Source organism: Triturus cristatus, chromosome 7 (genome assembly GCF_964204655.1).
Source record: "Triturus cristatus chromosome 7, aTriCri1.1, whole genome shotgun sequence".
NCBI classification, from domain to species: domain Eukaryota; kingdom Metazoa; phylum Chordata; class Amphibia; order Caudata; family Salamandridae; genus Triturus; species Triturus cristatus.
Window position 1 is genome coordinate 3,951,484 of NC_140590.1, and position 26,809 is coordinate 3,978,292.

A 26,809-nucleotide genomic window follows, 5' to 3' on the forward strand; every position below is an offset into this window, starting at 1 on the left:
ACAGGTAGCACCTCTATTGATTAAAAATTAAATTGGGTGGGCATTTATCTTGCCTTCTACAAAAGGGCCACTCTGGTTTACCTCTAGGACTGAAGCAAGCATGCAATCCTCCTCTCCCATCAGGCACAGTCATTGGGGCTGATCAGGTCCAGTAGGAACTCTTAAAAGGGCATTCGGCCCGTTCGCGACTGCAAAATTGGTCTGCCTCATGTACAAACCCTATTTTGCGAGTCGGTAACCTATTACCGACTCACAAAATATGGCCTGCGAATCGCTATTAGGAATGGGGGTGCCAAGGGGCGTCCCTTCTTAATATTGAGTCTAACTGCAATTTATGATTGTTTTGGTACCGCTTTTGCGGTCACAAAACACTTGCAGTTTTTATTTATTTTATTTATTTATTCAGTGTTTTATATAGCGTGGACATGACCCTATTAGGGTATCAGAGCGCTTCACCTAGATCTTTCGATGGTAGGTTTGACACAAACCTTTAAGCAACAGTAACAAGCATAAATGATCAGATTGGGCCATTTGTGCTTACTACATGTCCTAACGGTTACTAGAGATCTGTCTGTGTTAACATAGTCCTTGATCTAGAAGGTATCATAACGGTGGCTGGTCTTTTGTTATTTATGGGAGGAACTTGCTCATAAGAAAGGTCTTAGCTTCTTTTTTGAAAATGAATGTGGACGAGATCTTTCTGATGTTCGGGGGGAGTGAGTGCCAGATTCTTGGTGCCACACCAGAGAATGCTCTGCCATAAGTTCTCTTCTTACGGAAGAGGGTAGGTTTCAGTAAGAGGTCTTCATTGCGCCGAGAGCATCTACTGCCTCCTGATAATGTGATTTTCTGGGCTAGGTATAGTGGCGTTTTGTAGTGTATCGCTTTGTGTGTGATACATGCCATCTTCAGTTGGATTCTTGCTTCATAAGGAAGCCAGTTAAGCACTTTCAGGTGTGTGGTGATGTGGTCAAACTTTCTGGAGTCTGTGGCCGCATTGAGACAGGCTCTTAGTGGAGATCTTGGGTAGTCCTGATAAAGTTGTACATCCGTACTCAACCCTCGAGATGACCAGTGCCTGGACTGCCGTTTTGAGGTCTGATGTAGAAATGAAAGGTTTAAGTTTTCTAAGGTAGCTCAGATGGGAGCGGGCAGTTTTAGCCATCGTGCTAATGTGGGATCGCATGTTCAGGTTCTTATCTAGCCCGATTCCAAGAGACTTGGTTGAGTCCACTAGCTTTGGAGTACAGTTTAACGCAGTGATCAACTTGGTCCATTCCATTTTCCTTGCTGAGCTTTTCTGGGGTGAAATCAGAAGGGAATCCTGCTTTATGCGGGTTAAGCTTGAGATGATTATCGGTTAGCCAATAGACAGTCCTCTTCAATGCCAGGTTCATGATGTTGGTCTCTTCCATCGATGTAATCCTGATATATAGCTGTGTGTCGTCTGCATACACATGAAAGGAGATGCTTGCCTGCTGAATAGAGCAGGGGACAGTGTTGATCCCATAAGATTAGGGGTTGATGCTGAGAGTATTTGTTTCACCTTGAATCTTTGCGATCTGTTCTCTAAGAAGGATCTAAACCACTCTAGGACTGTTCCCGATAAACCCAACTTTTCCTCCAGTCGGTCCAGTATTTTGACATGGTTTACCTGTCAAATGCAGACGAGAGGTCGAGCAGAATTAGGAGACAAGTTTCATTGCGGTCCAGAGCAAGAAGAGCGTCACCCACTCTGTGCAGAATTGCTGTTCCGTACTGTGATTTGGTCTGAACCCCGATTGGCAGTCGTTCAGAAGTTTGAATTCAGAAATGTGTTGGCTCAGTTGCTGTTGAACACATTTTTCCAGGACTTTGGCTAGCATGGGAATGTGTGTTACTCGTCGGAAGTTATTGGGGTCTGAGGGGTTCTCTGTAGGTATGTCAGCCCCAGGATACCCTCCCGGGTGATTCTGCACACTACAGATCTGCATAACACATGTCAGCAGTGAATCAGCGGTGAATCAAAGGTAATCCTGAGGTAAGTCACATATATATCAGAGAGGTCAATGATAACTCAAGAGTAAATCAAAGATAATTCAGACTTGTGAGATCTAGTTCAGAGTTAAATCAGGAGTAAAGTAAACACAAGGAGAAAAGTTTCAGCACTCCGTCCATCATATCCTTGTGTTTGCTTTGTTCGCCCTAAGTTGGCAGGGCATGCCTAGACGTGGTTCTCTTGCTCACTTTACCACTGGATTGAAGCTATCCTGGCTGATGAAGGGTGATTAGCCAGAAACCGGTCCTAGGATGCTTGTTTCCGGTCCAGGGAAGACATGGCTTGGCAGTTCTGGCTGGACTGTTCCCATGAGGCACAGGGTCAAGACTGATTTCCATATAACTGTGTCTGAACTGATGTGGCAAAGTGAGCTAAAGAACAATGATATATTCAACCCAGATCTGTGACTGGGGGTGAGTGTCTGAAAAGTTTCAGCTCTCCGTCCATCATCTCCTTGTGTTTAAATCAGGAGTAAGTCAGAGGTAAGTCATAAGTCAAAGGTAATTTAGAGTTACGTCAGAGATAATTCAGAAACAAACCAGGTGTAAGTCAGAGTTGAGACAAATATAAATTAAGTGCATTTCAGGCGTAAACCAGAGGCAAGTCAGATATAAGTCATGGCCATCTAGACGTAATTCAGAGGTAAGTAAATTGGTGTTCAGTGATAAACCAGTGGTAAATCAAAGGTTAGTCAGATGCAAGTCAGAAGTAAATTGATTTTGAGTCATTGGTAAGTTAGGTGTAAACCAGATGCAAGTTAAGAAAGGAAGTAAGTCAGGGACATGTCAGTAGTAAACCAGGTGCAATTTAGGGTTAAGATAGTGGTAAGTCAGAGGTTTGTCAGATACAAATTCATGTGTAAGAGGCATGTCACAGGTAAGTCAGGAATATATCACAGGTAAATCAGAGGAAAGGTGAAATGATGTCAAGTAAGTGAGGAGTCATAGATAACTCAGAGGTAAGTGAGAAATAAGTCAAGATTCAGTCAGAGGTAGATCATGAGTAAGACTGAGGCAAGTCAGAGGGAGTCAGGAAAAATTCTGAGAGAAGTCAGAGGTGAGCAAGAGTTAATTTATTAGTAAATCAGAGACAAGCCAGGGGTACGTCGGGAATAAGTCAGTGGTAAGTGGACCTAAGACAGAGGGAAGCCAGAGGTAAATCAGGAGTACGTCAGAGACAAGCCAGATGACATCACACCAACGCACAGAAGAATGTTTGAGGCGCTCAGGTCAATCCTTGGGCTGGTGAAGTCTCACAGTGCTCTGGGCTCTGACTCGTTGCATCTGTAGAGCCGTCCTTGCCCCAGTACCCAGAATGCATTGTGTATTTTATTTGTTTCATTCATGAACATTGAGTCTTTTTTTGGATGTCATTGTTTTATTTTTCCATTTCATTTTTATTGCTATTAACATGTATAGAGGCCAAGTACATCTATCGTGATAGGATGAACATGATGAAGGGGAGGAGTCAACATCTACCTCAGACTGGACCTTAGTTCTTCGCCATAATGTCTTTCACCCACGCGGTGTAGTTACACACAGGAGCATAGACACCAGGTTGGTTCTTTTCTGCACAGCCGTCTCCCCAGGACACAACACCCATCAGCTCACCATCACAGACCATGGGTCCCCCGGAGTCACCCTACAGAGAACACAGAAGAGAATCAGTAAGAGCGCCTCGGGAGAAAAGCAACACCCAAGGAGCTGTAAACAAAGCAACCTTGAACTCCTGGAGTGAAAGGTAGCATCTGAAAACTGTAAACAATGTGACCTGAGGCCTCTGGAGGGAAAAGCAAGGCCTGAGCAACTGTAAACAATGTGACTTGGAGCCCATTTGGGGAAAGGCACCACCCAAGGAGCTGTAAACAAAGTTACCTTGAACCCATGAGGTGAAAGACAACACCTGAGTGTTAGACCTGGCATTATTGGTGTGGGTCTCCCTTCTCCTCTCCTCTTCCTATTTTTTATGTTGGCTGGATTTAGACACTCTGGGCGCAGTGCCACTGCTAATCAGTGCCACAGCGCGAATGCTTCCTGTATATAAATGACTGTATGACTTAGGAGAACCATAATGCCTAGATCTGTGTAGCATGTCAATAGTGAGTTACCCTCTATTTCACTGTCGCTACTGGGACACGATCCGTTCCCATGGGCCAGACTGGGCCGGTTGAGGATTGCTTTCTATCATCCTATCTGGCCCCAGGAACCTGATAGGAACTTCGAGTTTGATATGTTTGTGCTCAGGAATTTGAGAGACCCCTTTTAGTAAGGACCGTTTATATATCCCATGTTTAGAAATGTCTCTTCTGAAAACGCGGTCGTTTCTTGCCTAAGCTTTCCTGTAGGCTTTGCTAGTATGTGTATTGGCCGTCTGGTTTTGGAGCAGCAGGGCCAGCTGGGTCAGACCTGGCTAGAGAGAGAGATCGGTATTCATGGCCTGGGGAGGGGTGACTCTTTGATCCGAGCAGGGCCGTGCATGGCAAGGTGAATGATGGCAGACCCCCTTATTCTGAAAGGGCAGGAAGTCACCTCGTAAACCAAGTGCTCCCCGACCCCACAGAACTGGTTCTGACTGGAGTCGATGATTTGCGACCTTAGAGAACAAAGACTTTTTAGGTATAAAATGCTGCGCTGGAACTCTGTCCAGGTGTGTTCCTTCTGGATGTCAAGACGAAACTCTGTCCGAGTGAATAGAGGAAAGGACTTTGAAACTTTCACCAAGCTTGCTGAAGAAACTACTGGATCCGTGTGGGCCGCTGCAGCTAAAAGAGAACTGCCGCCGCTGAGAGCCCGCCTGAATCTGAACCCTTGAACCTTTCGTTGGATCCGTGTGGGGTGCTGCAGCTAAGAGAGAGCTGCCGCCGCTGAGAGACCGCCTGAAGCTGAACCCTAAAACCTTTCGCTGGATCCGTGTGGGCCGCTGCAGCTAAGAGAGAGCTCCCACTGCTGAGAGTCGGCCTGAATCCGAACCCTTGAACCTTTTACTGGATCTGTGTGGGCCGCTGAAGCTAAGAGAGTGCTGCCGCCGCTATGAGTCCGCCTGAATCTGAACCCTTGAACCTTTCGCTGGATACCTGTGGGCCGCTGCAGCTGAGAGACAGCTGCCACCGCTGAGACCCCACCTGAATCTGAACCCTTGAACCTTTAGCTGGATCCGTGTGGGTCGCTGCAGCTAAGAGGGAGAGCTGCCGCCGCTGAGTCCCCGCATCCTTGCCAATGTTTGCATCATCGTGATTCATTCTGTGGCCCGCCGCAGGTAAGAGAGAACTGCTGCCGCTGAGTGCCCGCACACTTTGCCACTTTGCTTCATCGTGATTCGTTCGGTTGGCTGCCGCAGCTAAGAGAGTGCTGCTGCCGCTGAGTACCCACACCCTTTGCCACTTTGCACCATCGTGAGTTGTCCTGTGGGCCGCCGCGGCTAAGAGAGAGCTGCTGCCACTGAGTTCCCGCCCCCTTGTCAACTTTTGCACCATCGTGATTTGTCCTGTTGGCCGCTGCAGCTAAGAGAGAGCTGTGGCCGCTGAGTGCCCGCACCTTTATCAACTTTGCATCATTGGGATTTGTCCTGTGGGCCACCGCAGCTAAAAGAGAGCTGCTGCCACTGTGTGCCCGCACCTTATTCACCCCTTGTCGAGGATTGTTGCTATCGTCTCATGGGCCGCCGCAGCTAAGAGAGAGCTGCTGCCACTGTGAGCCCACCACGGAGCAGCACGACGAGAGTCATTGCCACCACCAGCCTGGGCCGTGCAGCCAAGTGCTGCTGCTGCTGAAAGCCCGCCTGTCCCCGAGTGCCCGAATCATTGTAGGTGCACGCTGCGGACCCCTGCAGCCAAGACCTGTGGTCGCTGGGAGTCCACCTGTCACCGTCTACGCTTCTTCGAGAAGCTGCGTGCTGGGTCCCCTTTCACCAACAGGTATCGGGTTCGCAACGGGTCGCGTAGGCCCCGGTCTTGAACTTAGTCAGTGTCACGTTCTGGTGAATACATAATTGACTTTTAGATTCCCTACAGGTTGATGTGAATTGTAGTTGTTGAAATGCTTTGAGAATTTCGAGTTAAACTGTTAGATAAAGATATTATTTTTCTATACCTACCTGAGTAGTGTCCTTTTGTGGTGTTGTTACTGCCTTATTGTACATGGTCATAAATGCTTCACACACTGCCTCTGAGATAAGCCTAGCTGCTCGTGCTACGTTACCACAGGGTTGAGCAGGGGTTGTCGAAGCGGGTAGTCCGCTTGCCCTGACTTAGGAAGAAGGGTCCCTACTTGGACATTGGCGCCAGCCATTGCCAACTGGATACCCCCATTTCTAACATTGGCGGTCAGCGGTGAGGATCAGGACTTGCATTTGTGATCCACATACAATAACTGGTAGACGCCACTAGTGAGTGCAGACCAAAGCGCAGCCACAATTTTATTTTTAGTATTGTTTGGTTGGTTGTCTTGGTGGTGACTTGTTGATAGCAGCCATGAGTACTGCTAGTAGAGGAAGGCCAACGTCCAATGCTTCGGAGGATCTCACCTATGAGGAGGAAAGATGAGATACCTATACTGCCAGACAGCTGAAGTCATTTTGTAAGCAATTCGCAGTCCCCGTGATAGGCCTCTCTAGGAGGAGTACCAGAAGGCGCTGAAGGCCTGGTGGGAAGCAAGAGAGTCCGCTGGGGATGGGAAGAGAACGCTGGAGGGCAGCAGGATGATGCAGTAGAGGAGGGGGTGATAGAACACCCTCCAATCCAGATACTAGTGTATCCCAAAGGAGCCTGACCCAGAAGAGCTGGAGGACAGGGAGAGAGATAGGAGGCATAGTTTGGAGATGGCTAAATTGAAAGGTCAGAAGGACCTTGAGAAGAATCGATTGTCAATTGAACTTGAGAAAATGAAAATGAGCATGAGAGAATGTTGAGGGAGATAGAGGTCAGGGCGATGAGTGTCCCGGTCTCCCCCTCTAGTGGCAGCATACCTTTAGTAACTCCTGAAAGTAGAGTTTATATTCCTAAAGATGTCATTAAGGATTTTCACACGAGTGAGGATATTGGGCAATGGTTTGCCGCATATGAGATAGCCATGGTGTCCCACAGGGTCCCTGAGAAGATTTGGGGAGCGGGGTTGTGGGGACGCTTTGTGAGTGATGGTCGGGATACCCTGTTGGACCTGCCTGAGGGAAGCAGGATGGTGTATGCCCATATGAAGGAAGCTTTGATAACCCGTTATGGTTCGACCCCAGAAATGTACAGGCAGAGGTTTAGAACCTGTAAGAAGTTAGAGGGTACCACATGGGTTGAATATGTGTCTTATTTCTGCAGAGCAATGGATTGCTGGGTAAAGGGTAGCAAAGTGTAAACTTTTGAGCAGTTGTATGATTTGTTTGCGTGGAAGCATTTTTCTAGTAACTGTTTTCCAGAGCTACGCCAGCACCTGATTGATAGCAGGCTGACTAACCCTAGGAAGCTTGCTGAGGAGGCGGACCGCTGGGTGAGCACCTGGGTCCGCAAAGGTTTTGTGGGAGACTTCGCCAGAGGTGGGCAGCAGAGAAGTGGGAGGACAAGGGTAAGCCAAGGGAGTTCCAGAGTGGGCCCCAAAGTAATTCCCCAGGAAAACAAGCAGTGGTGTCCCAGCCTCCCCCTGAGAAGACGTCAGTGTCCCCAACAGGTAGGCCTGTTAAGAGGGGGCCACTCACTTGTATCAAGTGCTGTCAAGTAGGCAACCGGTATTATGAGCCCCAGTGTCCCCAGGGGGACCCCAATGCACCCCCTCATGCACCACCCTGTGCACCATCCCGCCAGATTGCCAGTGTAGCCCTGGGGGGGAGGTGGAGGTCCAAGGTGGGTGGGATCACGTAGAGTTAACCCTTGTCTCGCTAGGAGACTTTGAGAAGGTCCCTAACCCCACACTGCCTAATAACACTAAGAAGTACCGGCAGTGGGTGACCATCAATGGCCATAGGGTGGAGGCTCTCAGGGACACCGGAGCTAGTGTGACTGCTGTCAGCTCCAGGTTGGTGTCCAAAGAGCAAGTTGTTCCCCATTAATTTTTACCCGTTGTGTCTGCAAACAACTCAGAGAGCCAGTGTGAGGTGGCTCAGGTTCCCTTCGAGTGGGGGGGTCTCAGGAACTCTTCAAGTGGCTGTGAGGCCTCCATGCCTGTAGTCTGTCTGCTGGGCAATGATCTAGAGCACTCCCCGTGGGCTACGGTAGAGGGAAAGTCTCATTTGGAAATGTTGGGCCTGCCTGAGTGGGAAAGTGTGACCACTTGGTCCATGACAGCTCAGAAGGGTGTTCAGGAGGGCCTGGAGCCTGAAATTATGGCCCAGGCCCCTGTCTTAAAGATATGGCATAGGGGGCGTGGGAAACCGGCCCTCGTGGTTCCCACGGTCCCGGAGGGAGCAGACCCTGAGGGGGATGCCCTGGAACCTACAAGGGAACAAGTGGCTGAACTGGGGGACCTACAAGAGCTGACCCATTGGCAGCAGGAAGAGGGGCCCTCCAGGGAGGAATTTTGCGAGCAACAGAAAACCTGCCCTTCTCTTGAGGGAGTGAGGCAACAGGCCGCCACCCAGGCAGCAGGTGATCCGACAGGGTCACATTAGATCTATTGGGAGAATGACCTCCTTTACAGCGAGCCTAAGGTTGCTGAGCCTGGGTCAGCCCGTGTGCTGGTGGTAACCCAGCGCTTCAGGATCTTCCTACTGGGGTTGGCTCATGATGTGCAGGACATCTGGGGAAACCAAGATGCGCAGGAGCTCAGATGCTCACTGCAGGACGTGTGAGACTTGCCAGGCAAGTGGGAAGAGTGGGGGGAAGATTAAGGCCCCACTCCAGCCCTTTCCCATTGTGAATATCCCATTCGAGAGAGTGAGCATTGATATTGTGAGGCCTCTGGATCCCAAGACAGCCATGGGCAACAGGTTCACAGGCAACACCTGAGCAACTGTAAACAATGTGGCCTGGAGCCCATTTGGGGAAAGGCACCACCCAAGGAGCTGTAAACAAAGCGACCTTGAACCCATGAGGTGAAATACAACACCTGAGAAACCTGGAACCCATGTGGGGAAAGGCACATCCCAAGGAGCTGTAAACAGAGCGACCTTGAACTCCTGGGTTGAAAGGCAGCATCTGAAACTGTAAACAATGTGACCTGAGGCCTCTGGAGGGAAAGGCAACACCTGAGCAAGTGTAAATAATGTGACCTGGAGCCCATGTGGGGAAAGATACCATTTCCATTTGTAAACTTTATTTCGATCAAAAGATCATAAAAGTTGCATAAAATACATATAAAAAGCAAACTTGAGCATAATAAAAAGCATTAAAAAATTGATTTTAAAATAGACCATGGAAAATATACATAGCAGCATACAATTTTTTAGTACTTAAGACGCTTAATCCACATTGCATGTAAAAAACGTGAAACAGCAAACACTACAACAGTACTTGTGTCGGTGGCTAAGATGCGATAGGCTTCGGTACATCTTGTAAATCCTAGGTTCCTACATAGAGGAATGAGCCAATACTTCCTAGGGGCTCTATATGCAACGCAAAGAAACAATACATGGATTATTGTCTCAGGCGACCTTCCACAGGCAGGGCAAATTTTTTCTCTTTGTTTGGACCAGTTCTTAGTAAAGTCCCTAAGGGGTAAGGTGCCCATCCTAAATTGGATATATAGTTTCCTTGCCAGAGATGGGTGCACTTCATTCAGGAATGATTCAAAGATATACTGGTCTTTATTTAACAAAAACTGTCTCGAAAGACTGCCAAGAGTTGTGTTTTGTTGTAATACACTTAGCTTATGCTGCCTATAAACCTGGACCAGTTTGACACGAGAGAGCGTCAAACAGAATACCCCAGGGCTAGTCCAGAGTTCAGGCAAACCAATCCTGTAGCACATCTCCTTAATATAGACAAGCCAGGGAAACTTCTTAGAAGTACTAACTGAAATTATTGAACTAAGATCACGACAATAGGACCCTAGCTCATCTGTGAGCCAAAGTCTTCGCCAGTATGTTAAAGGACGTAGGCCAGCTTCTTCATCTATTGGTTGTATTGCCAGGTCAAGGCGTAGCGGTACTAGAGGAGTGCTTTGCGGTAAGCCCAATAAAAGTCTAATAAACTTGTTCTCTAATAGAGAAAGACCTTTCAACTGAGAATGGCCCCACAACTCTGCCCCATATAGAGCTGCATTTCTTACTTGCACTTTGTAGATTTCTGCTGCGGGGCCAGGGGCCCTGTGTGTGGTATATTTAGCCATTCTTAATATCGCGCCAGATAGTTGGGCAAGCCGCATAGCTGCTTTGTCTAGTTGGGGAGCCCAGGAAAAGGACTCAGAAAGTGTGATCCCTAGGTAATCGAATAGTGAGACCCTTTCTAGAGTTGTTCCATTGAGTGTGGGATTAGGCCGAGTTGTATTAGCTGGGTTAAAAACCATGTATTTAGTTTTCGAAATATTTATTTCGAGCCCATGGTCAATGCAAAAAGCTAAAAAACTATCTAAAACACGTTGAACGCCCATCGGGGATTTAGATAGCAGAAGGGTGTCGTCTGCAAATAGCATGACTGGAACCTTTCTACCATTAAGTCTAGGGGAGTCACCACGGTCCGTTTTATTAATATGATTAACCAAAGCGTTAACATAAAGACAGAACAGGGTAGGGGCTAGCACGCATCCCTGCCTGACTCCTCTGTTGACTGGAAAGCGCGCGGTTAATTGGCCTGCCTTACCATATCGGACCTGTGCATAGTTGCCAGTGTGCAGTCTTATGATCATAGCTAGTAGGTCCAAGGGGACTCCCAGCTTGTGCAGTACCGCCCAGAGCTTATCCCTTGGGACCATATCAAAAGCTGCTTTCAGGTCGACAAATATCAGATAGAGGCTGCCACCCTCCATTGATACTGTCTTCCAGAATAATAATTGCAGCCTTAAGAGCTGGTCAACAGTTGACACCCTTTTCCTAAATCCTGCCGGTAAATCACTCAAGATATTCATCTCTTCCATCCAGGAATGCAGACGATTAAGTAAAATTCTAGCAAACAGCTTTTGTGCTACATCTATTAGGCTAATTGGCCTGTAATTTGCAGGAAGCAACGGTGATCCTTTTTTTAAAAATCGGGAATATTTCAGCTCCTAGCCATGTATCTGGGATATTCATACCTTTCATGATGGCGTTAAATAAGGTCCATAAATAAGGAACCCAGATCAAGGGTTCTTCTTTATATAGGTCCCCGGGGATTTTATCTAGGCCAGGTGCTTTAGATGTAGAGAGGGTTTTGATAGCTCCCTCAACTTCTTGGGCCGTAATTTCATTTAAAGAGTCAAATTGTGCTAGCTGAAGAGGACCCTCCGTAGGAATCAGATCATCTCCAGTTGAGTACAATGACTTAAAATGGGCTTCCCAGGCAGATGCTGCAATATTCGGTAGAGTTGGGGATCGTTCGTCCTTATTGCCCGAATTGGCGATAATTTTCCAAAATCCCCTCATGTCCTTATTAGATAGGGCAATTTTGAGGGCCTCCCATTTCTCAAACTCCCATGATTTTTTTGCATTTTTAATAGTCTCGTAATAAAGCTTCCTGGAAGGCTTCAATACAGCCTTATTTTTTGTTTTCATTGCATTAATAAGAGCAGATTTTGCCTGCCTACATTCTTTAGCATACCAGGAATTAAAAAAGTGATTTTGCCTGGGCTTAGTTGATGGGGGATTAAAGAATATTTTAAGAGCCAAGGTAAGATGCAGGTAAGTTGATTCTACCGCTTGTAAGTCCCAGTCGCTTGGAAGTGGGGTAAATAACCTTTCAGTTTCTAGAAGCGCTGGGAGAATCAGCCCATAAAGTTCTAAAATTTTGTCCGGGGTGCGTTTAACTGCATCCCATCTAATTCTTCTTTTATTATTGACCAGAGAAAGGTTCCGGTCGGGCATAGGGCCAATAGTAGAAGATGCTTGAGAGACAGGAATTAATAGCTCAAGCAACAACGCATCGTGGTCACTGTCAAATCTAGAAATGACAGTAAAGTCTACAATGCTATTCCAAGAAGATACCTCCACCAGAATATAGTCTATTAGGGAGGAATAATTGTCCCTTTTAAAGGTAGGTTTCCCTGGCTGGTCTGATTTTAAACGACCATTACAAGCCCTCAATGAATGCGTAAGGACAAATGCATTAATTTGCATAACTAATGGGGTCCAAGCCTTTACCTTCTGGATTTGGGGATCTGGTATTAGATTACAATTATCTTCCTCGTTTTCTAATATATATGGGAGATCAACTAGCGGTTCGTATTGACAGTTAAAGTCACCCGCAATTATTAGTCTGTCATGTTTAGGTAGGTCTAGTATACTAGTAGATAATAAGTCAAAAATCGGAGAATCTTGAGATAGGCTAGATGGACGTGAGTAAACGTTAATAAGAATTAGTTTATAATTGGGTTTAAATAAAAGAGCCAGACCTTGAAGATCTACTGAGAACAGATCTAGTTCAGAGATGGTGCAGTCTAAATGAGTTGCGACCCATATGGAGAGGCCCCCATAAGGTCTACCCCTCTTCCCCTTAGTCGCTACTACAGTATGTGCCGAAAACCCGGAAAACTGTGTAGGCACAAGCGACCAGGTCTCCTGGAATAATACGACATCATATTCTGATATAAACTTAGACCACTCTGGGTTGTCTATCTTTGAATTGATACCAGCGATATTCCATGATAGAATCCTGATTTTAAGATCTGAGGGGGAGGCTATGGTTGGTTGGCGTTCGGTACAAGGAGTCTCCACATTAGCTGGGTTACTGGCTTCTTTGCTTACGTCTGGTTCATTAAAACTAGGCAATACACAATAAGTTGACAAATGGGTTGGAGTATATAGGTTAAAACAAGGTCCAATATCATTAGCATGTACTTTCATGTGTTTGTTTGGGATTTGTGTAAAAGGCAAAGAATTGTTCCCGAGTCAATCACATTCTTCCAGATTGGAAAGTGCTTCGAATCTATTGGACAGTATTAACACAGGGTGAACTGGCAATGGTGGGGGCACTAGACTGTACCATAGAGTTTTTTACCCTGGTCAAGCTTGGGATTTTAAATTGACGTTTATTATAGAAGTAATCATATGTTAGAGGCACTATTTCAAACGATCTCCTTTGAGGGGGGAAAAAGTTTCTAAGAAGTACAGGCAAAACATTAGTGCTCGAAAAGTGCACAATAACACAGTCACCTTTTAGCTTCTTCTCCTGAGAGCCCACCCAGTCAACTCTTCTCGCCATGATGATCTTTCTTACGAGTGATTGGCATACCCATTCAGGGGCACTGAGATTTGACGATATCCAGTGTGCACATTTGTCCATTAAATGGATAGTAGTCTCTCTTTGATTAGGTGATAACGGGGGTACCTGTGCCAGGACCAACGCCAAAGGAGCCGCTAGAGGAGATAAATGGAATGTTGGTTGTACTTGTGTTGTATTTATCGTAGTGAGTATAGCTTTAGATGTTTCCGGCTGGGGTAATGCACAGGGCCCTTCAGTTCTATTTTGGGGGGCATTGGGATGTTGTGAGCTCCTAGTGATTTCTGGTTGCACTACGGAAAGGGCTGTTATGATCGAAGGTTGGGCGGCTTGAGACTCTGGCATAGGAGTATTTTCTGTTGAAGTTGGCTGAGGCCCATGTAAGGGACCATCAAGGATAACATTATTCTGAGCTATTGCTGGAAAATTATCAAATCGTGACTCCAACTTGGAGATCCTTACTTCGATGCTTGCCAATTTGTCGATTATCGGGTCTATAATAGAGTCTAATTTCTTAAGTAAATCGTCCCAAATTGAGGTTTGGTCAATGACATAAGGGACAGGTAGATTGGATGTTGAAAGGGTTGCTTTAGGCTGATGAAGCTTTTTGGTAGGTTTTTTTTGCAGAACATTCTTTTTCGTAGCACAAGTCGCTTTAAGGACCCTAGGGTTATGGACAGTCAACGTATTCCTGGTTCTGGTCTCTCTTAGCTTAGGCGGTGATATTAAAGACTCAATAGAGATCGGTGGACTTGGATGAATGTCAGTTGTTGAATTACAGCCTCCAACGCTTGGGGTCGGATGTGGATTAAGATCTTCAATGCCAACTAGATCTCGTGGAATACCTGGGGAGGCTTGATTGCTAATTTGGGAGTTTGAATGAGCGGGTGAACCCTGGCATCTCAGTGAGGGACATCCAGGTTCCAAGGACAATCTCCTTTCGGTCAACTCTAACCAAAAATGAGTCTAGTGTAGCACCGGCGGGTGTTTTTGATCTGGTGCTTTTTCCTTTCACCATTTTAATTACCAATTATACACAATCACACTAATTACCTTCTATGGTAGTAGCTATTAGAGGGGTGGCCCAGCCCGGCCTCGTCGGGCCCCGGACGGCCACAGACGGTCCCGCGACACGGAGGGAGCCTCTGAACAAGTAGCTCCTCCGGGCGCGTAGTCCTGCGTAAGTGGGCGGGGCAAAGGGGAATGCTGGGGGTTGTGGTTCAACCCTGCGGCAGCCTCAGGTGGCGCGAGGCGGCAGCGGCAGGGGAACCGGGCGTCCACACGATGCTGAAGTCGGTTATGAGTGCCCCAAGAGCCAGGTAGGTGCTGCGTTGCGCTCAAACCACGCTTGCCTGCTTCTGAGCGTTGTCCCCCCGCTCCACCGAGGGAACCTCTGAACAAGTAGCGCCTCCGGGCGCGTAGTCCTGCGTAAGTGGGCGGGGCAAAGGGGAATGCTGGGGGTTGTGGTTCAACCCTGCGGCAGCCTCAGGTGGCACGAGGCGGCAGCGGCAGGGGAACCGGGCGTCCACACGATGCTGAAGACGGTTATGAGTGCCCCAAGAGCCAGGTAGGTGCTGCGTTGCGCTCAAACCACGCTTGCCTGCTTCTGAGCGTTGTCCCAGATACCACCCCAGGAGTCCGTGAACACAGTAACCTTGAACCCTTGGATTGACAAGCAACACTCAAGGAACTGTAAACTGAAACCAGGAAGCCCTGGAGAGAAATGGAAAACATGAGCAATTGTAAACAATATGACCTTGAACCCTTTGAACCCTTAGGGTGAAATCCGAGGCCTGAGGAGCTGTAAACAATGTGATCTTGAAACCTTTGAATCCTTAGGGTGAAATCCAACGCCTGAGGAGCTGTAATCAATGTGACCTTGAACACCTGACATAAAATGGACATCTGAGGAGCTGTAAACAAAGTGGTGTGGAACTGCTACAGAGAAAGGCAAAACCTGAAGAGCTGTAAATAAGGCACTCTGGTACCCCTGGGGAGAAATGCAACATTTGAAGAGGTGTAAATAAGTAATCTGCAGCCCCTAGGGGAAAGACAACACATGAGGAGCTGCAAGCAAAGCCACCTTGAACCCCTGAGAAGAAAGGTAAGACCCGAGGGACTGTAAACAATGTAATCTGGAACCCTGGGGGAAAAGTAACACCTGAGGAACTGTAAACCAAGCACCTTCGAACCTCTGTGGAGAGAAGCAACACCTGAGGAGCTGTAAACCATGCACCTTCGAACCTCTGTGGAGAGAAGCAACACCTGAGGAGCAATCAATCAATCAATCAATCAATCAGGCATTTGTTAAGAGCGACTACTCACCCGTAAGGATCTCAAGGCGCTGTAGGTAGGGGGGGTGCAGGTTCCAGTCCATCCAGGAGTGGGTCTTTCAAAGAGCCAGGTTTTGAGGTTTCTTGCGAAGATGGGAAGTGATGTTGTCTGTTGGAGATGGAGCGGTAGGGCGTTCCAGGCTCTGGCTGCGAGGAAGGAGAAGGAACGGCCTCCCGATCTGGTCTTTCTGGTGTGGGGAACCACAGCATAGGAGAGCTGGGCTGATTGTAGGGTCCTTTGAGGTGCGTGGAAATTGAGTCGGCTGTTCAGGTATGCTGGTCCGGTGTCGTGGAGGACCTTGTGTGCGTGGGTGAGCATCTTGAAGGTGACTCTGGCCTCGATGGGGAGCCAGTGGAGTGTGCGCAGGTGCTGAGAGATGTGGCAGTGTCTTGGCAGGTTGAGGACCAGTCTTGCGGCGGCGTTCTGGATGTTCTGTATCTTGTGGGTGAGGTTTTTGTTTATTCCGGCATAGAGTGCGTTGCCGTAGTCGAGTCTGCTGGTGACCAGGGCATGAGTGACGGTCTTTCCGTGTTCCAGGGGGATCCATTTGAATGTCTTAAGTAGGAGGCGGAGGGTGTGGAAGTAGAAGGACGAGACTGAGTTGATCTGGCGGTCCATTTTGAGCTCAGCGTCCAGGATGATTCCCAGGTTGCGTGTGTGATCCGTGGGGGTGGGAGGGTTTCCGAGGGCAGGGGGCCACCAGGTGTCGTTCCAGGCGTCGGGGTTTGGGCCCATGATGAGTACTTCTGTCTTGTTGGTGTTTAGTTGTAGGCAGCTGTTTTTCATTTATTTGGCGACGGCTTCCATGCCTTCTCAAAAGTTGTGTCTGGCGGTGTTGGGTTCGTTGGATTGGGAGAGGATGAGTTGGGTGTCATCTGCGTATGACACAATGTTGCGTCCGTAGGGGGCGAGTGGAGCCATGTAGACGTTGAAGAGCATAGGGCTGAGGGATGACCCCTGAGGGACTCCACAGGTGGTTGGTGTAGGGTCCAAGAGGAAAGGGGGGAGTCTGACCCGCTGCGTTCTGCACAGAGAGGAAATAGCGGATCCAGTCGAGGGCCTTGTCCTAGATCCCTGCATCGAGGATTCTGCGTATTAGGGTGCGGTGAGAGACTGTGTCGAACGCTGGTGAGAGGTCGAGGAGGATGAGGGCTACTGTTTCTCCTTTGTCCAGTAGGGTGCAACACCTGAGGAGTTCTAAACAAAGCACCTTTGAGCCCTTGGGGAGGAAAGAAACACTTGTCGAGCTGTAAACAAAGTAAACCGCAGGCCCTGTAGAAACGGTGACACATGGTGCTGTAAATAAACTAATTTTGAATCACTGTGGAGAAATGCTACACATACACAACTGTTAACAATGAGACCTGGAGCCCTGGGGGGGGAGACACATGAAGAGCTGTAAGCAAAGCATCTTTGAACGACTGAGGAGATAGGCAACAGATGAGCAACTGTAAGCCATGTGACCTGAAGCCCCTAGGGAGCGAAAGACCACACCTGAGGAGTTGTGAACAAGAAACCTTGACCCACCCGCGGTAGGGAAAGACAATACATGAGGGCTTTTTCACTGTTTTTTAAAACTTGTATAAATCAATGTTTTTCATTCTTTACTCTTTTTCGCATTTTACCAAATAATTGTGATTGTATTTTTTTCAGTTTGTATACCTAATGTGGCTTTTAGTTAAGCCTCTGCGAAATTTAGATTATGCATGCATAATTTGTGTAATTCCAGGAGTGTTTTGCCATGCTTTTTATGATAAACTCTTGCAAATATGTTGTTACACCAATGTTGAGAGTGATAAATACAATAGCAACGTACACCATGATGTATGTAATCATAGCAGCAGCAGTACCAATTAATGCAATATCGATGTACTCTGTAATCTATGCACGCACAGTGATCTCAATAGCAGTAAATCCAATGTCGATGTATACCATAACTTATAGCCCACATAATGACGTCAATATCACTGAATGCACTGTTGATGTACGGTGTAACAACTGTATGTATAATAATGAGACTATTGGCAAATATGATATCAATGACTGCCATGGTACACGTGCACACACTCACAAACTCATATAATTGCTGTCGGATTCATCCGAGATTATCTCCCCATACACCCCAAGTCAGAGATACATGGTCGGAAAGGCCCTGCGACCCAAACCTACCGATTGACAGGTCACAAGTGGGGTTACACTAAGCTCAAAAACAAACGCGCCCCCTTGCACAGCCCACGAGGTGATCACGCGCTCACGACAATGAACATCTGGACACACACACACTGGCCCACACTAGCTCTCCCAGAGGTCGAGAGCCATCTTTGTCCTGTTTTTCAGATGATCATACTTGTTATTTATGACTATGATGCTTTTCAAAGAATGCAAAAACAACAGTTGATGGATAGAACGCAGAACAATGTCATACATTCACCCCAGTACAGAGATCTGGGCCTAAATCCATCGTTTTTTTGCTCACCATGCCATTCCATTTCGAACCCAGCCATATGCAAATCAGTCTTGACCCTGTGCCTCATGGGAACAGTCCAGCCCGAACTGCCAAGGCAGGTCCTCCCTGGACTGAAAACAAGCATCCTAGCACCGGTTTCGGGGTTTCACCCCTCTTCAACCAGGATAGCAACTGGTCCAGGGAAGACATGGCTTGGCAGTTCGGGCTTGACTGTTCCCATGAGGCACAAGGTCAAGACTGATTTGCATATGGCCAGGTCTAAACTGGGGTGGCATGGTGAGCAAAAGAATGATGGATTTAACCCAGATCTCTTGACTGGGGGTGAATGTTTTGATTTGTTATGCATTCCGTCCATCAATTGTGCCTCTGTTGATGCTCTCCCACCCACTGCATTTAATTAAACAAACTTGTTTCTGTTTTACCAAATGCCTCCTGTCTTTTCATTTACTTAAGATAAATTCATATTCGAGCAACATTTTAGCGACCAGATATGAGAGATTCGTTCATCGAGCCCAACTGCTGTGCAGTAAGATCAGTGAGCAGACACCATAATTGATTAGAAGTTCTGCTGAATCCATGGGGCAGAGGTCTGTTTGGAGACAACCGTCACAGGGTAAGAGAGTATATCTGATCCTTAGTCCCAGTATGTGGCGCGTAGATCACTTTTGCTAGAGAAGGTGAAGTTAGCTACAGTTTTATCACTTGGACCGCTGGGCGCAGTACAGAGGGTACAATTGTCTCCGGGTGTGATACAAGGACCGCTTGGACCATTGGGCGTGACACAGGCCATACGCATAGGCTCTGGGTGTCAAGGACGGCCAGCATCTCAATCCTACTTTTTTAGTCTAAAGGATCTTTCTTAGTGCTATCAGTTTCTTAACACTGGTAGTATCTGAAAGAAGTGAGAGGTGCTACTCGCTTGGACCACTGGGTGTTGCACAAGCCCTGGGTGTAATTCAGACGTTAGGGAAAAATTTGGACCTTGGTGAATAAGGTATCGCTTGTGTCTGGCCACAGAGGGCTGATAGTTGTCAGCTGTCTCTTTTTTCTCTTCACAAATCGTTTCTATTTTTGCCCACCGACCCAACATTGACAGACTATCAAGTTCCCTTAACTCTGTTTGTAACACAAAGCATCCCTCTCCTCGGGCTACAGGGGACGGCCACAAAGCAGCTTCAAACATGCACCAGCAGCTGTTCAGGGGCGGCCGGGTGCAGTGTGCAGTTTCGATGTCGGGTGCCCAAATGTGTCAATGGGGATTCAGATGAATCCAGCCCGACTCAGTCCAGGACCAGGCTACCTCGGGCTTGACCCCCAACCCATTGGTCACGATCCATCAGGTCTGAGCAGAGCAACCACCTCACAGGACAACCTACGGTCAGAGGGAAGTTTCCACTTCCCTCTGATTCCACCAGTGGAGGGGGAGACAGGGGCCTTAGTTCTTCAAAATCTGACTCTGAAGGGTAGCCATGGGCTATACTCCCCCCGGGACTCAGGACCCACAGGGCGATGGGAAGGACGGCCCCTAACAGAAACACACACACCACCTGGGCGTTGCCACAGGAGAAGGACCAACCAGAAAATAAGTAGTCAGGATAGCCTGACTTCAACACAACTGAGACACAAGAGTAGCAGCATGGACCCTTACGCGTGCACAAGGAGAGCGACAACATCTGCCACTCCCCCTGAACGCCAGTCAGGGAGACAACCCCGTAGAGAGGAAGTCACCAGAAAAGAGGAGCGGCCTTCACATGGCCTTTCTGCCATCTACAGACCTGCTGGAATGAAAAGAAGGACCAGTATGATTATCCCTGGCCGGAGGAGGGATCCTTCGAACCCGAGGACATGGTTGTTACGTAGGACTGCATTCGGCATGGAGGGGGTGCAGGAAGCTGGCTCTGTATATACTATACCAAAGTGAGGTACAGTGTGCACAGAGTCCAGTGGAACCCCAAAGGTAGGCAGAGGTAAAGTTAGATAGCACCTTACTCTCTATTTGTGGTAGTGTGGTCGAGCAGTAAGGCAGCATCAGAGGGCAGTGTTAAGTATTTGTTGTACACACAAAGGCAAGAAATGATGTCACTCATACTGTTGGACTTGGCCCTTTTTCCCTCATTTTTTTCGTTTTTGTAGTGTTAAGGTGCAGGTGCTTACTTCGCCCAAGATGGCTGCCACAGACCCCTGCTACTGCAGGGTGGTCGTTTTTCATAGTAGCACCCTAGCTGCCAGGAGCTGGCTGGGACCCACAACAATGTTGCGATACCAGCCCGCCTTTTTGTCCCATAGTTAGAGTGGGGAAGCTCCTGGAAGATGCTGGAACCTTCTAGAAGGGAGGTGGGGTTTTACTTTTGCCGCCTTGGCTAGAGGTCACCTGACCTAGGGCTACTTAAGAGTGGGAGGGAAACTTTTGTGGTGAGTTGGCCATTGGGGTGAAGCAGAGCTGGAAGAATCCACCAGGAGTGTAGGCGGTAGGGCCTAGCCAGGGACTTATGCCTCTGAGAGTGACAGGATTTAGGTACTGCCTCTTAAGTGAGTGAGGTGCCCTGTGAATCCCACTGATCTTGCCCAGTAGTAGGAGGACCCAGAGACTCTCTGCCAGCCTGACTAGGAAGGATCTAGTCACCCTCTCCATTCCTACCCCCTGTAACAGAACCCCTTAAGGGCGCCAGATACATCTGCGCCACAAGACTTCATCTGTCAACTGAGAACTGAAACCTAACTGTAAGAACTGAGACTGCATGACAAGAGCGAGCTGTAAGCCTTGAATGCCAGAGCTGAGACTGCGTGTCCAAGCTGACCTATCAAACTAAATGCTAAGCCGATTTCCAAGCCACCGGGGATCGACCAGGTACTAGCGCTGTGACCCCCGCGCTCCCTGCCCTGGTCTGGGACCCCCGGCAGCGTGCTCCGCTGAGCACCATATCCCCATCCTTAATTTGAGCCCCCCCCCTGCGACGACGATGCCAGCGCGCTCACCGCCGCGGCCTGGAGGCCTGGAGGAGTGCCCTGCTGTGTCGCGAGGCCCAGGCGAAGTCCGGGGCCCCGTCGCTGCCGTCGCAGCCGTGTGAGGAAGTGCGCAAGGTCGGGGCCGAGTTCCCCCATCGTCGTGAGGACGGACGCCTGCTGACGCCGAGACGGAGGTAAGCCCGGAGGCCGAGATCCCCCCTGGTGCGCCCCCTGCTGGTCTGGTAACCACACCGCACTTGGCCCGGGTTGTCCCCTCCGTGGGAGTCCCCTACCCTGCCTGCGCGACGGAGAGACCCCGCCGAGGGATCCTGTCCGTGCCCCCCTTCCACGATACTGAGCGCGGTGCTCTGTGAACTGCACCGGAGCATAAGGACCCGCTCCTCAAGTCCGGTAACCCTCCCCGCTGGAAGCCGTCCCAAGTACGGACTGACATTACCCTCGTGTGGCGCTTCACACCACCGACTCCGCTTCCCCAGCCGGAGAGACCGGGACTGCGAGTAGCGTGTTATGTTCTATGCTCTGCTCGAAAGTATTTACATGCCGAAAGATCACGAGTAGCGTGTTATGTTATATGCTCTGCTCGAAAGTATTTACATGCCGATGATCACGAGTAGCGTGTTATGTTATATGCTCTGCTCGAAAATATTTACATGCCGAAGATCACGAGTAGCGTGTTATGATATATGCTCTGCTCAGAAGTAGTGGCAGGCAACTGATTAAGAATAACGCGTTGTGTTATATGCCCTGCTCAAATGTATTCACAGGTAAATGATTGCGCGTAGCGCTTGGTTTTATATGCTTTGCTTCACAGGATTAGGGGCCATCGATTACGAGGAGCGTTCAGTTCTACAGGCTCCATGTTAATGTACCCGATGTCACCCATTACGAGTATCGTGCTGTGTTAGATGGCCTGTTCAGGGAAAGGCCTCGCTTAGCGCGCCCAGCGCTATAATCACCCGCACTTAGCCAACTGCCGTGGGTGTCTGAATGAGGTTAGGCACTGCATAAATATCGCCAAGATTGCCGTATGTACTGATGTATGGTATTATGATACATGTATCGCCTTGTTACTTCCTGAACTGCAACTGACCAGCTATACTTGGATAAACTTGAAGTATTTGCATAATTTAAACGGTGTGGCGTCACTTATTGTGTGTGTCCCTAGTCCATGAGGAGTGTGTGGTGTATGGTTGCTTAACACATAGCCCTCTGGTTGCCCGACCGGCTCGCGCCACGTTACCGCCCTTAGGGCCTGGTGACCCCAGGTTCCTACATTGTTGGCGAGCGGTGGGATCCTTGGGACCTGTGACCATACAGCACCCTTCCGTGAGGCGAAGGGCGCCACAATTAAACGCCTGTTGTGTTCCAAAGCTCTAAAAACATTGATTGCTGCATTGTTAGTTCCACTGTCCAGGTTGAGAGTGCAAGAAGCCTGGTGAGCCGTTAACTGTTGCCTATACCCTAGGAATTTTTCTCCTTAGTGTCTAGGTCCCCACCTGCTAGAATGGAATTCCGGTTAGCTGACCTCGAGGGGTACACTGTGAAGCAACTAAGGGAGTTCGGGCAGGGGATGGGGGTGCCTGGGATGCGGAAGGCCAAAGGACCGGAACTCCGCACCGCCATTAGGGCATGGGTAGAAGCCCACCCAGAAGGGAGAGGGGATGAGGGGCAGGAGGCGCCAGATGCACCTCAAGAGGAGAGCGCCCAGGAGGTGGTTGACCTCTTGAACGTGGATATGTCTGAAAATGTGCCCCCAGGGAGACGTTCTGGGGCCAGTAGTAGAACAGGGAGCGCGTCTCCCAAGGAGTATGAGGACAGGAGGGAGGAGAGGCAGTTAAAGTGGGAGCTAGCCAAACTGGAACAGGAAAGAGAAAATAGGAAATGGGCAATGGAGGAGAGGAGGATGGCGCACGAGCTTCGGATGAAGGAGTTGGAGCTGCGTGCCCTCCACATGAGTGTGTCCAGTGAGGACACTGGTGGCAGCATACCGGAAGCTCCACAGGAGCTAGGATTTTATTTACCCCAGGATGACATCACTAGGGTGTCTGAGGAGGCATTGGGGTGTGAACCTGAAGGGGGTGGTGCAGGGATCTCCCAACCCAGCGAGGTGGGAGGAGTGGCAGATAGCCCAGCTAGGTCCCAGGGAGAGAGGGTTGTAGGGCCTCACGACCTATCTATAGGAAGGCGTGAGACGGGGAGGTGTCCCGAGGTGCCCCAACTGAAGTCTCAGGGCCTGGAGAGTTCCGCAAGGGAGCCCCAGGTTGGGAGCCTAGGCTGTCCCGATGTGCCATCCAGTGCAGGGGAGCCCCTAGTGTCAGGAGGACCCAGGGCGACTGTAAAAGGCGCGCATGAGGTTCTGGGGTTGGCCCAGTTTCAGGGTTTAGATCCTGTGCTGGGGTGCCAGGCTCAGGGGTTGCCTGACCTGGCGGGTGGGGCCTCTGCTAACAGGGTGAGGAACCCCAGAAGGAGAGTTAGGGGGAGGAGAGCCTCGCCCCTGAAGGCTGGTCAGCCTAAGGGTGTGGACCCCAGGTGGAAGGACCAGAGGCAGTTTAGGACTGCAAGGAGGAGGACCGGAGTGGTCAACAGGCACTACAGGCCTGGGGCTACTGCCCCCCACTCCGCGAGATCACCCGGGCCAGAGACATCTGGACGGCCCAGGGGCCGGTCCTGGCCACAACTAGCTAGGGAGCCCCAGTGGGGTGGTTTCGTTGGTCCAGGGAGGTTTGTTAGGGAACCATTGGGTTCCAGAGCGGCGGAGAACCTGCGGGTGCTCCTGCCGTTGCGGGCCTGCGTCCACCTTTTCTCGCCCCAAGCAGGGAAGACCATCAAGGCATTGATCGGTCTGCCCTGGCTTTTGGCTGGAAGGGGGTTATGTTGGACTTGGCCCTTTTTCCCTCATTTTTTTCGTTTTTGTAGTGTTAAGGTGCAGGTGCTTACTTCGCCCAAGATGGCTGCCACAGACCCCTGCTACTGCAGGGTGGTCGTTTTTCATAGTAGCACCCTAGCTGCCAGGAGCTGGCTGGGACCCACAACAATGTTGCGATACCAGCCCGCCTTTTTGTCCCATAGTTAGAGTGGGGAAGCTCCTGGAAGATGCTGGAACCTTCTAGAAGGGAGGTGGGGTTTTACTTTTGCCGCCTTGGCTAGAGGTCACCTGACCTAGGGCTACTTAAGAGTGGGAGGGAAACTTGTGTGGTGAGTTGGCCATTGGGGTGAAGCAGAGCTGGAAGAATCCACCAGGAGTGTAGGCGGTAGGGCCTAGCCAGGGACTTATGCCTCTGAGAGTGACAGGATTTAGGTACTGCCTCTTAAGTGAGTGAGGTGCCCTGTGAATCCCACTGATCTTGCCCAGTAGTAGGAGGACCCAGAGACTCTCTGCCAACCTGACTAGGAAGGATCTAGTCGCCCTCTCCATTCCTACCCCCTGTAACAGAACCCCTTAAGGGCGCCAGATACATCTGCGCCACAAGACTTCATCTGTCAACTGAGAACTGAAACCTAACTGTAAGAACTGAGACTGCATGACAAGAGCGAGCTGTAAGCCTTGAATGCCAGAGCTGTGACTGCGTGTCCAAGCTGACCTATCAAACTAAATGTTAAGCCGATTTCCAAGCCACCGGGGATCGACCAGGTACTAGCGCTGTGACCCCCGCGCTCCCTGCCCTGGTCTGGGACCCCCGGCAGCGTGCTCCGCTGAGCACCATATCCCCATCCTTAATTTGAGCCCCCCCCCTGCGACGACGAAGCCAGCGCGCTCACCGCCGCGGCCTGGAGGCCTGGAGGAGTGCCCTGCTGTGTCGCGAGGCCCAGGCAAAGTCCGGGGCCCCGTCGCTGCCGTCGCAGCCGTGTGAGGAAGTGCGCAAGGTCGGGGCCGAGTTCCCCCATCGTCGTGAGGAGGGACGCCTGCTGACGCCGAGACGGAGGTAAGCCCGGAGGCCGAGATCCCCCCTGGTGCGCCCCCTGCTGGTCTGGGAACCACACCGCACTTGGCCCGGGTTGTCCCCTCCGTGGGAGTCCCCTACCCTGCCTGCGCGACGGAGAACCCCGCCGAGGGATCCTGTCCGTGCCCCCCTTCCACGATACTGAGCGCGGTGCTCTGTGAACTGCACCGGAGCATAAGGACCCGCTCCTCAAGTCCGGTAACCCTCCCCGCTGGAAGCCGTCCCAAGTACGGACTGACATTACCCTCGTGTGGCGCTTCACACCACCGACTCCGCTTCCCCAGCCGGAGAGACCGGGACTGCGAGTAGCGTGTTATGTTCTATGCTCTGCTCGAAAGTATTTACATGCCGAAAGATCACGAGTAGCGTGTTATGTTATATGTTCTGCTCGAAAGTATTTACATGCCGATGATCACGAGTAGCGTGTTATGTTATATGCTCTGCTCGAAAATATTTACATGCCGAAGATCACGAGTAGCGTGTTATGATATATGCTCTGCTCAGAAGTAGTGGCAGGCAACTGATTAAGAATAACGCGTTGTGTTATATGCCCTGCTCAAATGTATTCACAGGTAAATGATTGCGCGTAGCGCTTGGTTTTATATGCTTTGCTTCACAGGATTAGGGGCCATCGATTACGAGGAGCGTTCAGTTCTACAGGCTCCATGTTAATGTACCCGATGTCACCCATTACGAGTATCGTGCTGTGTTAGATGGCCTGTTCAGGGAAAGGCCTCGCTTAGCGCGCCCAGCGCTATAATCACCCGCACTTAGCCAACTGCCGTGGGTGTCTGAATGAGGTTAGGCACTGCATAAATATCGCCAAGATTGCCGTATGTACTAATGTATGGTATTATGATGCATGTATCGCCTTGTTACTTCCTGAACTGCAACTGACCAGCTATACTTGGATAAACTTGAAGTATTTGCATAATTTAAACGGTGTGGCGTCCCTTATTGTGTGTGTCCCTAGTCCATGAGGAGTGTGTGGTGTATGGTTGCTTAACACATAGCCCTCTGGTTGCCCGACCGGCTCGCGCCACGTTACCGCCCTTAGGGCCTGGTGACCCCAGGTTCCTACACACACAAATACTGATCTCAGACCAATTTGGTTGTATAAAAATATTATTTAGTTGTATTTTATTTTCTAGAACCAAGCCTGGCCTGGTACAGGTAAGTGTAATAGTACTTTGCAAGAATAATGCAGTTAAATGCACTTTGAATGCAGTTGGGTTGATCACAGGTAAGTCCCTTGGTCATAAAACAGTTGGGATTACTTTTCAATTACCATTGAGATTAGTTTGTACGTTACTTTTCAGATTACTTTTTAAGTTACGTTTTCTACTCAGTGTGATATGCCTATATATCACATTGGGACACTTCCCAGAGAAAGGGGACCTAATTCAGTTTTTGTACATTTGCAGTTTCTTAGGGTTTCATACAAACCAACTCCACACTTTTTTCACAAGAAAGCAGTCAATGCATTCCTATGGGAGGAAACAGTGTTATCAGTTTGACGGTGAGTACTTAGGTTTGGAAGATGGTATTCTGGGGTTAAAAAGAGTTCCTCCAGGGTCAAGGATGCACTCCCAACGTGCCCTCAGCAGCTGTTGGGCGGCCGGGTGATGAGTGCTGAGGCCCAATGGGGAATAGGGGGCTGCTCACTATCAGGCCACTTGGTTGTGGGAGCAAAGCTCCTTGACTTAAGCTCAGGGCACAGTGCACAGGGGGATCCGATATAGCACACAAGGTGCACGCAGAGCTGCAGTGGGGCGGCTGGGTGCAGGGTGCTGTTC

At 49.4% G+C, this 26,809-nt stretch overlaps 1 protein-coding gene across 1 annotated transcript in view; it reads right to left on the reverse strand.

Moving 5' to 3' along the window:
• Positions 1-3,395: 3,395 nt before the first annotated feature.
• Positions 3,396-26,809, reverse strand: part of LOC146808667 (serine protease 1-like) — an 81,471-nt gene continuing 58,057 nt past the window's right edge. The window contains exon 5 of the mRNA XM_085615462.1: positions 3,396-3,679. Within this exon, the coding sequence (XP_085471588.1) occupies positions 3,530-3,679 (150 nt within the window). The 3' untranslated portion in view covers positions 3,396-3,529. The remainder of the gene's footprint in view (positions 3,680-26,809) is intronic.